At 35.4% G+C, this 15,199-nt stretch overlaps 1 protein-coding gene across 22 annotated transcripts in view; it reads right to left on the bottom strand.

The window, feature by feature from the left end:
- The window catches only part of SYNE1 (spectrin repeat containing nuclear envelope protein 1), a 295,197-nt gene that overhangs the window by 178,422 nt on the left and 101,576 nt on the right, over window positions 1–15,199 (bottom strand). For 21 of the 22 annotated variants that reach the window (XM_032101881.1, XM_032101882.1, XM_032101866.1 and 18 more), the window contains 9 exons: window positions 14,571–14,729; window positions 14,117–14,325; window positions 13,729–13,837; window positions 12,315–12,479; window positions 10,207–10,374; window positions 8,549–8,725; window positions 7,119–7,259; window positions 6,028–6,188; window positions 3,144–3,294 (listed from right to left, as the gene is read on the bottom strand). In XM_032101881.1, the coding sequence (XP_031957772.1) occupies window positions 3,144–3,294; window positions 6,028–6,188; window positions 7,119–7,259; window positions 8,549–8,725; window positions 10,207–10,374; window positions 12,315–12,479; window positions 13,729–13,837; window positions 14,117–14,325; window positions 14,571–14,729 (1,440 nt within the window). Of the gene's footprint in view, window positions 1–3,143; window positions 5,748–6,027; window positions 6,189–7,118; window positions 7,260–8,548; window positions 8,726–10,206; window positions 10,375–12,314; window positions 12,480–13,728; window positions 13,838–14,116; window positions 14,326–14,570; window positions 14,730–15,199 lie in introns of those variants that run through there. The other variant, XM_032101879.1, reaches the window with a different exon arrangement.

Here is a 15,199-nt window from a genome sequence, read left to right on the forward strand (position 1 = left end):
GTCTTTAATATGATCTGTAAATACCCTTTTTCTTCTTGAAACTAACACTGGCAAAGGTTTAAAATACAGACTGCTCTAGAACCAGTGCACATGAAGAGCAATTAGAATTGGCTGGGGTGCATATTTTCATAAGCAGACATGATGGTTCATATTTTATTAGCATCTCTTATTTCACAGGGAAGTCATACACAATGCTCTTTAAGATTCAAAATAAACAGAAGATGAAAAAACATGACTGTGTAACTGAAAAAAGTGTTGTTAAGGAGCTGAACCCTAACAGTTGGTTACAAATGTTTAATAGGGTTTCAAGGACTTAGAAAATAAAACATGCCATGATTTGAAAAACAGTAGAAATGGATGCCATTTTCTAATTTAAAATACTACAGTACAATAAAGGATAAATTTAACTAGACCGTAAGGCAGGGTGAGTGTGCCCTTAGGCAGAAGATTAAATAAAGAACCACATTACAGTATAAATAGGAAACCATGAAACAAGGGTGATAATGGTTTTTGGCACTTTTCATCTGTCTTGTACCTCAGTTACCAAATGCATGAAGACAAACTTGCACTGGCTTTACATTTCAGCAGCTCCATGACAGCAATTGTCTCCTATTATTTTGCACTTGTCTTATTACAAATTAGAGGAAAACCTGGCAGCTACATCATCCAAGAAAGAAACTTACAGTGTTTCGTGTTCAATGGCTATTTATTCAGTTGGCACCAATGAACTTGGAAATAAGCTTTTTTTCACAATAGGTTTTTTTTTTATTTAAATTACTGCTGATGTATCATGTCCATGGAGCTTTCAAAAGCAATGGAAAACACCCACTGGGAGAGATTTGAAAGATCCAAGTGAGATCTTTAAAACTGAAATAGGCAATAGCATTCTCATATATAAAAATGTTAAGATGTGTATGTATAAGAAAGCAACCAAAAACTTTCTTGCAAAAGCACACTCTCAAAGCATAGGTTGTGCCCAACATCTGCTATAATTGTGATAAAAAATATGGTCTCTTTCTTGCCATTATAAAGCTCAGGACTGGCTTACTGCAACATTCAGTCAAAAATTAGCAGGGTGACTGTCAGAAAAAAAATGTGGTGCTATAAGAATTTATAGTTTCTCTTTATGCAATATATTCTGAATTAATTTGGATTATAAAATATCTTTTTTTTTTTTGCATGAGAACATGTTGCTGAGGAAAAATACTGGATTTGCAGCCCTGAAGCTGAAATTATCTAACAATGCAGCAGATACAAATGAGGCAGTGCTTTCTCACTCCTACGCTATTCTGTTAAATTCACTCAGTTACATAAAAGAAGGTGGATAATTGAGGCTTTCAAACTCTCACAGAGTCTGCCACCAATGGTAACTACTTGTGATAACTGTCATTTTGTTCCACCAGGAATTTCAGGGAAATGTGTAGGTGAAAATCTGGCTCTGCTGAAGTCACTGGGGCTTTGCAATCAATGTCACCAGAAGTAGGAAATTACCAGTACCATGTAGGATAATTACATTCAGCTGACCCCAGGCTTTTAATTTGGTCAGCCAAAGGTATCAAGGAGCACACTATTTTTTAGTCATTTGCCCTATGTTGAAATATTCCTTACTAAAGTGGTGTCCTAGAAATTATGAACTAAGTATGCTGATTAGTGTTGTGACACACTCATCGGGAAACTTAAGACAAAACATAAAAAATTCTTCAAAATCAGGCTCAAAGCAATGCTGCTGAAGTAGATCTCTAGCTATGTCCATGCACTGCAGGTGAGATGACTCATTTCACACATCACAGCTCATAAAGCTCATTAGTTCACAATGATGTACCCTATGCCTCATGTGGAGGATTCTCTGTTTTATGTCTGTTCACTCAGGTGTTCACAAACATCATCTGCTGACCATGGTGTTTACATGTGTAAGAATTATGATGGAGTTTTCAGAAACTTTCAATGCAGTGTAAAAATCATTGCTTATCTGTTTCTATAGTAAGGAACAACTTTTCTGGGAACTTGGTTGGAATAGGCTATTGGGGCTTAAGAAGGCTCCATTTAGACAGACAAGAATTGACACGCTATAATGCAATCTTAGCATCACTTGATGCACTCATTTTCTGTCTTAAACATTGAAATCCTGTCCACTAATTATTTAAAAGCAAGACAACATGATAATACATGCCAGTGGAATAAGTGCATACATATTATTTCATAAGGAAACTGCTTTTGAATTGCTGTGGTGATGAAGCAAGAATTCAAGCATTGTTTTGTTTTTCAGTGATGAAGTCAAGAGATTTATTTATTTTGTCTTCGTAAAGTTGTGAACAAATTACGAACAGGAAAATCTGTTTATAAACTGTTTCTGTCACATGAAACAAGTGCCTTTATGGGATCCTTTGGAAACAGTGTCAAGCTGGTCTGCAAGCAGCTGCACACCTGTGCACCTTCTGAAGAACAAGTAGGTCCCAGAAAAAAGAAAATGGCAATGTGCACTGCATACCGAAAAACTCTGCACCCTTAGAAACATGCCATTCCAGAGAAGGTACACTTTCATTTGTGGAAGGATACAAAGTCAGCCCTTGAAATGCAATGCTTGGAGACAATATGCACCTCAGTCAGCAATTCGAAACTAAACCACTGTGCATCTACAGGAATATACACAGAACTTAAGACAGTGCAAATACAGTAACAGAAAATGTTATGTAAGTTTTTAAGCTACCAAGAGCAACAGTTTCTTTATTAATTCAGCATAAAAGATACATAAATCAAGTTATAACTTTAGCTTGCAAGATTAAAATCAAGTTCTATAGCCACTAGCTGATGTATGTTTTTTAAAAAACCCAAACTTGTATTTATGTAGCTATTTTGTACACCAGTTGAGATTACTTGAAAAATAAGACAGGTATAAATTATGTTTTTAACCATATACACAAAGATTTCACATATGTAAACTAAACACTAAAAGAGAAGGCAGCCTGTAAGAATTTTTCTTTAGTTTATGTAAGACCTTACTGCTTGGTATATTAATGTATAAAATGTACCATTATTTCATTGTGGTAGTTTTAAACATGTAAAATGTCTCTTCTCCCATTTGGCCTCTAGCAAAGTAACAGATAAATGGGCTTTTAACACTCAACATAACAAGAACTAATCACCTTGATTTGGCTGATCTGTATGTCCAAAGGAGATGATGATGTTTCCAAAGTTTCCAGTTCTTTTTCTTGTTCAGCTATCCAGATGGACAGAGCTTCAAAATTATTGCCAAAATGATCCCACTTGTTTTTCACCATTTCCATGCTTTTAATACTAAAATTAACCAAATCAATTAGAGAGAATAAACAGTTTAATATAATGAAGCTGCTCATATTGTTGCTAAAATAAAAAATGGAACTTATTCAGTCTAAAAAAGGGTCATTTTAAAAAGCCCTCATTTTAGAGGACCAAGTTGTGCATTAAATTGCATGGTTCTCTCTTAGGCCATGCACCAGAAGTCAAATAATTGCATTAGCCATAGTGGGGACACTGAGAGGTAAAAGAAAGTACAGCTTCATTCATCAGCTGCACAAGAATCTCATCATAGCACGAAGAGAAAGGAAAAGGAACATCAACAGGATGAAATTTATATGAAATAATATGAAATTATGATTATATCAGAAATCTAAATATTTAGATAACTGAGTGCATAGGTGTTCATAATTTAGTCCCTAGGCCAGAATGATTAAAACCAGTGAAATGTGGACGTACACATAGTCACCAATGCTTGACTGCTTTATTGATCTTGCTTTTTTGTAACAGCAATCTCACCATTTTACAGGAAGTTTGTGTTTGCTGTGGCAATGATTTCATATCAAGCCGAAGAATCAACAACAAATGTGACTCAACTCCCTCAGAGTTAATAGTTTTATATTCTTTGAAACATACATTATAGGTATGTTAAACAGAGACAGATTATGACTGATTCTTCTATGTCAAGGACTGCAAACAAAGCACCTTTTTTTTGTCACAAGTAAGAAGTCTAAGGCCATTATACAGGGCCTAACAGCATTAACTTCCAGTAACTTCCAAGTTTCTGCTCCTTTCAAGTAATTGAAACCAGTGCTAATGTAGGCCCTGCACACAGCTTGCAAAACACACATTTTCTATTTCACTGAAAATATTAAAGTTTCGTCATAAAAGTTTGAATATTACAAAATTTCAAAATACATTTTCCTTCTAAATATAGCCTAAAAACCATTCCATGGTAAAAAGTTTTAAACCTTTTTCCCCCCTCATTAAAGCTAGAGGAAGCTTTAAGAAAAGATGTAGCCTAAAAATGTAAAAATTGGCCTTTTAATTTTTTCTCATTTATTTTAAAAATTAAAAAAAAATAGGAATGTCAACAGCCATTTACTGATAAGAGTGCATGCAAATTCAAGTTATTTTTAGGAAAACAATGTGCAAAAATATTTCACTCAAGTCCAGCCCTTGAAAATACAGCTGGAAATCAGAACCAAAGGACCAAATCAGTGGCACGACTGCTGTTGTATGCCTTCGTTGTAGTTTAAGAAAGCCACAGATTGTAAAGAATATAATCCCAAACAAACTGCACAGCTCTGCACGATCTCCTTGGAAAACAGATGGGCTAAGTTCTTACAGTAGCTGACTGTGGAGCGCTGCTCAAACTTTCTTTTTCCTGTTCATCAGGATACTTATGCACCTTATGAGTTTGGAATACCTTCACTTTAAATTACTCAGCCAAGATTTTTATTGATGATGCAAGTTAAAATATAACCCTTACACACTTACTGTGAGTTCTGTAGATATACTATAGAGAGTTGTATGTATTTGCATCTTTTACAGAAGGTATTTAGCTTTTTATTATGTGTCACACACTGCCATAGACATTCTGTATAATCCATACATTCAACTAAAACTATTTCATACCTACATTGAAAGGCTATATCAATGATGACTTCCATTTAAAAATAGATGACTTTATTTAAAAAGTGAATATTCATTGTTGTATGCGTAAATTTCTTGGACTGAAAAATCACACTAGTTTTCTCTCTAATACTGGAGAAAACGATGTGTAAGAGATGGTAGAATTTGACTGCAAATCACTCTAACACTTTATATTGGAGAAAGCATTATATAGAAGGTCAGATCACCCTTTGCTGCACAGGCTAGTTATTCTGGTTTATAGCTGTTCTTTCATATCAGGAAGAAAATGACACTAAATTAAAATCAGATTAGCATGATGGTGGTCATTACAGGGGAAAAATCCCCAATTATTTGGGTATTGCCCTTTGGTCATATTCTCTATGACTTGTGTATGAGATCTAGTGTATGCAAAAATACTGATTTCATACATACATACAAATGTAGGTATATAGGGATATTGCAAGAATAGCAACATTCTGAATTTGAGTAACAAGTTCAATAACTGAATTACTCATTTGAGAGAAGGGATGAAATCTTTAGAAATACAAAAAGCTAAAAATATTTATCAAGCTTTCCTTGGAGTTTGAACGTTTCATTTTTAAAGAAAATCTGGAAAATGATGCCTTTTTTTTTTTTTTTTCAGCAGAAGCAGCTTTTGATATTGCCCATGAAATACAATCTGGGCATTCACCTAAGATGAAGGCACTTCTTGACACTCCTATAGAGAAAGTGGAATACTGAAAACTGAGGCAAATGTGGTAAATGTGCTGTTCTAATACTCCAACTGAGATTTTTCTTTCCAAAAGAGTCCAGTACCTCAAGAATGAGCTCGATTATCCCTTCTTCACAAGACCAGGGCTCAAAGATAAGTGACTGGTTAAATATAACTAACTTTTATGAACTACATAGTATTAAAAGAAATACTACAAAGTATTAAAAGAAAATATTTTGTTTGCACACACTCTTTTGACGTATTTCGTACCATAACTTGGTTACTATGCCAGAGCAAGCAGTAAATGACAGAACTGATGAGACAACACAAAATGCTGACAAGGTATGCTAGAAATTTGATACAATCTTATAGTGAAGAATAAATATTAGGACTTGTTAAGAACATACTCTTCTTCAAGAGTAACTTCCACTTTTTTCACTTGTTCTTGGATTGATTTTGCCTGATGCTGAAGGGACTGCTTGTTCTTTGAACCAAGCTGTATCTCAGAGGAATTCTTCACCAAATTCTCAGCCTGTACTGCCATTGCTTCAGTTTGTTTAGAAAGTTCCTGTAAGGATGCAAGATGTATTAATACAGCTATAAAGAGTTTCATATAGTTACACAGAAAGTATTTTTCCTCAATGTTTGTGGTTGGAAAAAATTACCTGTGTCCTACATGTAATTTGAATGTGTAAATACATAAACACAATCTCTGAAGACAGTAAATTTTGTATTGCATTTAAGAAAAGTTCTTTTGAGCAAACTAGATTGAATTAAATTTATCAAGGGAAGCTTTGTGTGCAAAATTTTTTAAGTCAAAAAATCAAAGTTTCTTCTATACCTCTTCAAGAAATTTATTTTTGCATTGCAGAAATTATATGCATCTTTACTTAATTTTTAAATCTTACCATTTACAAAGTGGATTTTGTGGTATCTCATATTTTGTATTTTCACTTTGATTAGCACCTATTTTCTGTCAGAAACATTAAACCCCCACACCAGAACAATGGATGCTGAGTATAATCAAGGTAGGTATAATTTATTATTGGCTTCACCAAGGGTTAACAGCAGTGTGTAAACCATGGCACTTAGGAAAAACAAGCACTATAATTACTTCCATAGTAGTAAATAAAATGGGCTGGGATAATTCTGTGTTACTAAGGGCAAATGGCATGTTATGGCTTATGTCCATGGGGTAGAAGTCTCTCCTTTTTCTTCTCAGGGCTAAGAGTGCTATTTGTGACATTCCACACAACCTTGCCAAAGTGCACCCTATTGATGTTGATATGCAAGTGCTCAACACTGGATTACCAGCATAGATGATTATTGAGCATAAAATGGTTTACCTCTGAACAGTTTATGCAGTCTCTCATCTGTATATGCAATTTACACCAGCATTAACAGGAAACCATGCAAAGATTGAAGGCAATACACCCAGCACATGTCGACAGGCAAGGCAGAAAGATACCTCAGTTCCTGCATTTCACACAGTCAGTACCTTGGTCTGATCCAGTTCTGAGGAGAGGCTCTCTAAACTGCTGAAGTTTAAGATACGTTCAAGTACAGAGCTTGCTTGATTGAGATATTTTACTACTGTTTCTTTGTCTCTTTCAAACTGCTCCCATTTATTTATTGTGACCTAAAAACCAGACAAACAAAATGAAAAAGGAACACAAAGAGATCAAAGGGGAGAAAACAAGATTTCCATTGTACATTACTGAAAAAGGAAAAACGAGAAAATCTTGACATAAATTAAAATAATTTTTCCTGAGAAGCCATCTACTCAACAGTGAGTAGATGAAACTCTTCTAAACCAAATAAAACTTTTTTCCTTGAATTTTCATTGATTCATACTATGCTGTGCTAAAAAAGAACTGTTCTCTAAGTTGCCAGCAATATTTAAATCTTATATTTGAATGTCCTGTAAGAAGTCTGAAGTAATACATGCAAAGACTTATGGTGACAAGTAGTCAAAAATATCAAAAGGATTTTCAAATTCTTTAATGAAATAAATTACAGTAAAATGGTAGAAGAAAATCCCTACTCATAGGAAAATCACACATAAGGATCTATCTGGTCTCTTCTGATAATGTAGAATTTTGATTAACATACAGCATTAAATTACCAGTCATAAGAACTATGACAGCTTAAACAATTATTTTCTTGATTCTGAAGCTCAGATTAAGACTTTATATATGGGAATTCTTAGAGAAAAAATGGGTTTCAATAAAAAATGCTTACATTAAGAAGTTATTTGAGGTTTATTGATCATGTTTCTCATCTTGTGTTTTCTCATGGGAAATAGTTTCGGTGACTTTAAATGTTTGGATGGAATAGCAGCCATTTAGATTAACATTCTGCTTAGAAAAATGTAAAGGGCAAACCACATACGGGTGCAAGAAGCTATAAATTCTAATCCCTGTTCAGTCAGTGATTATTTATACAAGCTGAAACAATCCATTTGATTTCCCTGTGACTTTCTCCTTCCGTCTTTAAATTTAGGATCACAGCATATATTTCACACAGTAGTTGTGAGGATTATATTTGCCCATCAGGTGTTACTAACCTAATATCCAGCCTAAGGAAACTCAACTAAAGAGCAATGTCATCTTTAGTAACCAGAAAAGAGACATCTAAAAATTAATTCATGGATAAATTATTTAAAACTGTTAACTATTATGACTGAATAGTTGGGATGTTTAAACACTTCCAGACAGAATGCTATTTCTTTATTATTTAAGAGGTATACAGTAGCTTCAAGAAGTTTTCATAGAAGTACTGATCATGAAATCCCCAAGGACCAAGAGTCAGAGGTGAGAAAATGAGGTTTTGATATTAAAAAAAGTTGGGTATTACTAAGTTAAAAAAAAAAAAAAAGAAGAGGAAGAAGAAAGCATGAGGTCTTATTTCCATGTGCAAATGACCCACCTGCAGTTGCTCTTCCCGTTTCTCCATAGTCTGCTGCATGTTCTCCAATGTTCCCTCTAATTTTTGTAAATCCTCTCGTACTGTGCTGGGCAGTCCACCTTCAATCTGCAACCGCTTGGCTTGGGAGATCTGCTTTTGCACATCTTGCCTTTTTGCACGGAGTCTCCTTGTCCTTTGCTAAAAGGATTCACCCAACAGGAATGATTAGACTTCTTAGCCCTAATGGGAAACCAGCACAATGCAGTCCCTTTCTGGTTTTGCAGGGGCGCGCAGTGAGAGTAAGAGGCAAAGGGATAAACGGGCAAGTATCCTTGAGACTCTCACATACTCATCAAGTATATGCCCTGGCTTCCAAAATGTCAAATGCCACCCTTTTGTGGCATATGCATGTGAGAAAAAGAGTAGAAATGTGGCCATTTATCCAAAGCATATTTGAGAAAGCAGAAGCTGCAGCAGTTGAGCGACCACAGCAGGAGTCACAGGTTCATGTATTCCTCATTACTGCATCCAGGTCTGCTCTGCACTCTTGAGGCACAGGTTGGAGCCTCAGATTGAACAAAGCAATACATCAGCCTTATAGAGAGCAGTAGGGGATTGGCTAAGTTGTGTTACTCTGTCCTGGACATGTTTTGATCTGTAGCACTATCAGAAATTCCTAAGAATACATCTTTCTAACGTGCCTGACCCACGCCAGCCTTGCTAGGTGAACTCACAGCTAGCTCAATTCTGCTCTAGGTACCTTCAGGTCTGTGTCAAAGTGTGTTTCCACCTTGACAGACTCCACACCCAAGAAAAAGAACTCAAGGAGAAGTTAACTATTTCTACTACCTCTCCTAAAATGGATAAGGAATGTAGACTATTTAAAGAATGAATACGAACCTTAACACATACCCAAAGAGTTTAGATAAGACACAGGTAAGACTTGGTAGTGGCTTGGTCAGACAGTAAGCTGTCTGACTCCACAGAAATAAATGTTAAACACTTAAATAATGCTCAAACATTGGCAGTAAATGACTCCTCATTAGCTTTGAGCAGCTCACGAAGTTAAATTCCCATATTTGGCCTTAAAAGCTGTGATTCTTGCTGTATGCAAGCCATACCATTGATTATTACTGTAGCCTGTAGATGTTTTGATCCATTATCAGTGCATAAAAAAACTCCTGTTCTACTCCCACAGAATGGAGGCCCATCTGTCACAAAAAGCAGCTATCCAGAGGAGATAAGGCTAGAGGAACACCTTCCCTCCAACATTTAGAGTCAGGGCCACATCAAACTGGTAAAATAAAGAAATTTCCAAAGCCAGAATTGTGCCAAATTTACCATGACTGAATCTGAAACTCAAGCTATAAAAAGATAGAAAGATAGAGTCTACATATTTGCAGAATACACTTACCCAAAATTAAAAGTAAATGAAGCTTGTTTTTCAGGTGTTTTGTGCTCCAAAACCCCATATGAAATAAAAGTTGACATTTAACATTTAAAAAATACTGAAAACATTTTTCATTAAAAGAAATCAATATTAGGCCATATAGGACTACTTCTGTTGTAATTCTTCCAAGTTTAAATATAAAGATTTACGTTACTGGACATAACAAAATTTTGTAATTACATTAATTCTTTTGAAAAAAATTGGATATGGACATGAGTAATTGCCCTACCTGATGATGAAGCAGTAATTGCTGGGCTTGTAATAAACTTTCTGTATCCAGGATCTTTTCAGCTTCTGCTTGGACTTCTTTAGAATTGTTAATTAACTCTTCAATTGCACTTTTAACTTCTTCTTTGTACTGGACACAGTCTCCAACAGCACCTAAGGTATTTTCAATCTAAAATTACAGATAACTTTAAGTATTTCACGTTGAAAGACACATCTATATTTTAAGGGTACATTTATGTTTGGAATACTTTTTCAAAAATACAGTATCTTTTTAAAATTCAAACAATTTTTATCTCCAGCATTTTTGACACCTTTAAATTTACATTGAAAAAGTGTCTTTAGACTTAAAATGTGACTGAGGAGACCTTTGTCTTGTTCAAACATACTCCCTATTACACTGCCATATGAAAAAAAGCCATCTGTGACAGCTACTTATTGGTGATCACTTAGAAAACACGCACTCTCCTTATCTTTGCAGGCTGACCCAGATTCCAAAACACCTGCACTACTCAACACACAAAAAAATTTTGCTGCCATTTGGCCTGTCTTGAGCAGTGTATTGGTGAATCACAAATACATTAAAGTGCTCAGTTACCCCGGTTTTATGGACCACAGTGTGTATGTGGTGCAGTATCCAGTCTCAGCGCACAGAATTTTATGAAGAAAGAGGTATCCATTCAACATACCAGAAAGTTCTCCTCCATTTGCATGATTCAGCTGAATACTTGTAGCTGATTTTCAGGCTCTGTTCATCATATAGTTCCTATGTTTTAAGGTTTTAATCATCAACTATTCTAGATCCTTTTCTTTTTCTTTTTCCTGTTCTTTTCCTTCTTTTTTTTTTTTTTTTTACTTAAACCATTCACTTCCTGGTTATATAAATGTTTAGGTTTCACTCTCCAAAACTATTGCTGAACTCTGGCCATACCCAGTATCAGTCTTTGTTTAAACAGACTCATCTACCTGATTAACAAGCTCTATAAATACTATTCAGACTTTTAAGAATCAGTAGTCTTTTAACTATAGTATAGAGTGCCACTTAGATTATGCTTTTAGATTCAAACCAAGTATAGATTTGACCCCTTGTTTTCTTATATTACCATCATTAACTTATTCTCATTAACTTACCCTTAGTTCTGCCTTTCAGAGGAAACAAAAAGCAAAAGTAATTAAGCTCCAAAAAACTGTCCCCCAAAAAACTGAAACAAATATAGTATCTTAAGCTTTTTACAGTCGGTTGGAAATTACATCTCTTGCCCAGACTTTCCGAACACAGTTTTCACACCACAGAAGTTTAGAGATGCTTCAATAAATACACAGAAATTTTATACATTTGAAACCTCTGTAAGGCCTCCACAAGAACTGACATTAACAATGAAATTTGAAGTCTGAACTCTGAGCTCTTTCTCTCTCCTGAAGTCTTTTTTTTTTTTTTTTCCTTAAGTGGGTCTATTCCATCTTAGAATGCTCTAAGATGCTCTAAGTTTCACCTGATTTTTCTTTTAACTGAATGAACTGTGAAGCAGTAAGTTCCCTGAGAGCCCACAGAACTCAAGGGTTCAGTGGTTCTGAGAGGTTTTGCTTGTTACAAATTAGAAATTTCCCATAATTTCCACAGTTACAGCATCTCATTTTCATTCAGGCCTCGGAGAACTGCAGCCTTTTCCTGCAAATTCAGGGTGTGATACACATCCTTAATGACTAGAAATGACCTCAAAGTAGTGCTTTATTTCAGCATAGAAGATAAATGAACCAAGATTAAAGTGCAATTCTGTATCCACTAGCTGATGTACATCATGGTTTTGACAATGTTCAGTACGAACTGATTTAAAAAACCTAAAAATATGGACATTTTGATTCCAGAAACATTTATTAAGATACTTTCCAATTCTGCAAAGGGAAAAGATCCACTATAATAATGTCTATATTTTTTGCCTGCTACTCTCAGTGCTTTGCTACTAATGGAGTACAAATTAATTTTTCCTTGCTGAAGACTTGCAGCTTAATTGAAAAAAAACCACAGCAGGGAACTTGTGCATGTGAAGCCATGATTGATTTCATTTCATGTGACACCGGAAATGGAGAGTTCTTGTGTCCCTTGTACTGTACCTCAGCCAGCAAATCTAGAAGTCTCTTAAAGTCACTGGAAAGTTTACAAAACTCATCCTCTGTCTCTTTGGCCTCCAAATCAGGACAAAGTGCAGTCAAAACAGCAACTCTAGATTTCAGCCAGCTGTGATTTTCTCCATGCTTGTGAATATGCTTCCTAATTTCCTACAGAAAAAAATCAAAACATATTTGCTTCGAAGATACAAAATACATCCATAACTGACATTCACGGCATCAGTTCAAAGAATAGCATTGTAAACAGAGTACTTTTATCTTGAAACACTAGAAATGTAGTATTTTTCTATTTGCATACCCTATCAGATTCTATTCCAGTCAATAGCTGGAATTTTGCACTTCTTCCACAGACTTTACTCCATTGCTAATTAAACTGTTCTTTACTTAGTAGTGCAGTACTTTTCCCTCACAAACATTTTTACTTACAGATAGATAGATAGAAGGCAAGTACCACATATATGTTTTCCATATATTGACCATATTTCTTAGTTGCAATTTAAATCTGAATTGCTGACTTTCCCAAATATGTAATTTCATGCAATATAGTTCTGTGTAATTCTTTTTCTATTTAAATAGCTTTTTTCCCCCTCCTCTTTTTACCCAGTAGTTCAACTGTGTCTTTGTGGCAGTGCTGAAGAGATGTTGGCAGCAGTGAAACTATGTGAGTAATCAGACTTTTTGAAGCAGAAGCCCTCATTAAGCTAAAGATCTATCAGTTTTATCAAGGCCATCCTAATAATGTTTCTCCATATAGTTAGATGCATAACCTGCTCATGAATTTCACATAAATACCTACAGTATGTAGGTGCTCCCAGTATGTGAAATTAAAAAAAAAAACCAGAAAGAAGGGTCAAGTTGGGCACCAAGAGACCCAATAAATTATTGCTTAAAACTAATTTAACTAACCAACTCAATCTACAGCTATTCTATCACTCTGGTACCAGTGCCAAAGTGAATGGTAGAATATTTTTTCCTCCCCTGTTATACTACTGTAGAAGAGAACTTTTGGAATAGATTTCCTTAAATTTAAGTAATTAAATGTAACATCATTCAAAAACCTGCAATCCAGAAATTTTTGCTTTTCTTTGAGCAGCACTTTTAACTCTGCATGCAATAAGATGATGGGCAAATATTTATTCTATCTGCCCCTCTATTTTTAATGTTCTAAACATAGAGGGAAAGGGACCTGTCACTCTCTAAATTATTAAAAGTAAGAACTTCTGCCTCACTTTGCTATAACATGCAACTTTCTCCTGGTAATGTTTTTAAGAATACCAGGAATCAATAGAGCTACTATGGTCTCTGTAGTAAAACAGTTGCACTACTTTGGAGCAGAATTTTATCCAGAGTCCCAGTAGCAATGACCATAGCTTTGTTAGAATATAAGCTAAGGGCTCACCCCCACAGATGCTTTACACTGCTTGTATTTGGCAGTATCATTAACATTTTCCTTTATCTTCTTTAGCTCTCTTTCTGTTGATGAAATCCAGTTTGCCAATTCAGAAAATCTGAAATAAGACATCACAGGATGAAAAAAAAAAAAAAAAAAGAAAAAGATTAGACAAAAATTGCCACCACGAAACAATAACCTCTTAAGTGTAAGCAGAAAATTATAAAATCCACTCAAAGCCCCAGTATACTTTGTGAAATTACTACAAAAAGTATAGTTTTCTACTTGAAGCTAAGATCACAGTATCATTTTTTACATGGTACTGATCTATGGCAACACATAGAGGAGTGACCATGCACAAGGCTCTGCAAGACCCAGGTAGGAATTGAGGTGACACCTGCTCTTATAGCCCTTCCAGGTGTCCGAGTGCTCTGTTAGCTTTATGTATGTGCTGTCTATCTGGGATTTCAGATCCTTCAGGATTCGGTGGCTGCTTTCCAATGTACCCCTCACTGGATCAGAGACTGGCAGTTTTTGGCACAGTTCTTCAATTCGTTGTAGCCTTTTCTCACACAGGTGGTAAGATCCCTTATCACCAAAGAACAACTGATGGAAGACAAAGCAGAAAATTCAATAAAATTACAAACTGGAAGAAATTACGAAGCATATCTATATACTTTTCATAAACTACTAAATTAAAATAAAATTTTTCGTTTAAGATCTCAAGAACTGATCTGACATAAGCTGGACACAAAGAGTTTGGTGGCTTAAGAGTTAGTCAGAACTTCTGTTTATTATTGACACTGAAATGTATTTCTGTACGTGCCCCCAAGGAGGCATGTAACTCATACCATGTGTTCCTTGATCATTTTTTCATTGCCTTCTCTTGATAACACCTTGTTCTGCCGAGCTAGTTCAGCTTTGCACTCCTCCACTGTCACCAGGAACTTGCTTTTCTGTACTTCAATTTTCAAGTGGATCAAATGATATGGGGCTTCTGTTTGAAGATCCTACACACCCACAGGGGCAATAAAGAAGCACGGAGATAAAACACTACTCACACTACTTCAGTAAATTTGCTACAAATAAATAATCTGAAACCCAATAATATAGAAAATAAAACATATATGTTCAAGAACAGATAAGGGTTTGTCCGTATTTGCTTTGTTACCAATGTCTTAGTTTTATCAAAAGGTCCTAAGTTGCGACCAAAATGCCCATGTATAAGGCACATTACAGAGACATCTTCATTCTTGGCAGGCCATAGCAAATATTTCCTGTATAAAATAGTATTCACAACGGTTTCCAGAGGTTTCTGCCTGTCTGCTAGTGAGACCACTCATCCAGCTTTGACCAGCAACATGGTGTAGCAGGCAATAAATTCCACAGCTGGTGAGCAAAGTTAGTTGTTGGAGTCTTTGGCAGAAGACAAAATTTAAGTTGATAGCCTGATGTCTTACAAATGTGGGTGTTTTTTTTT

This window comes from Corvus moneduloides, chromosome 3 (genome assembly GCF_009650955.1).
Source record: "Corvus moneduloides isolate bCorMon1 chromosome 3, bCorMon1.pri, whole genome shotgun sequence".
In the NCBI taxonomy this organism is placed as follows: domain Eukaryota; kingdom Metazoa; phylum Chordata; class Aves; order Passeriformes; family Corvidae; genus Corvus; species Corvus moneduloides.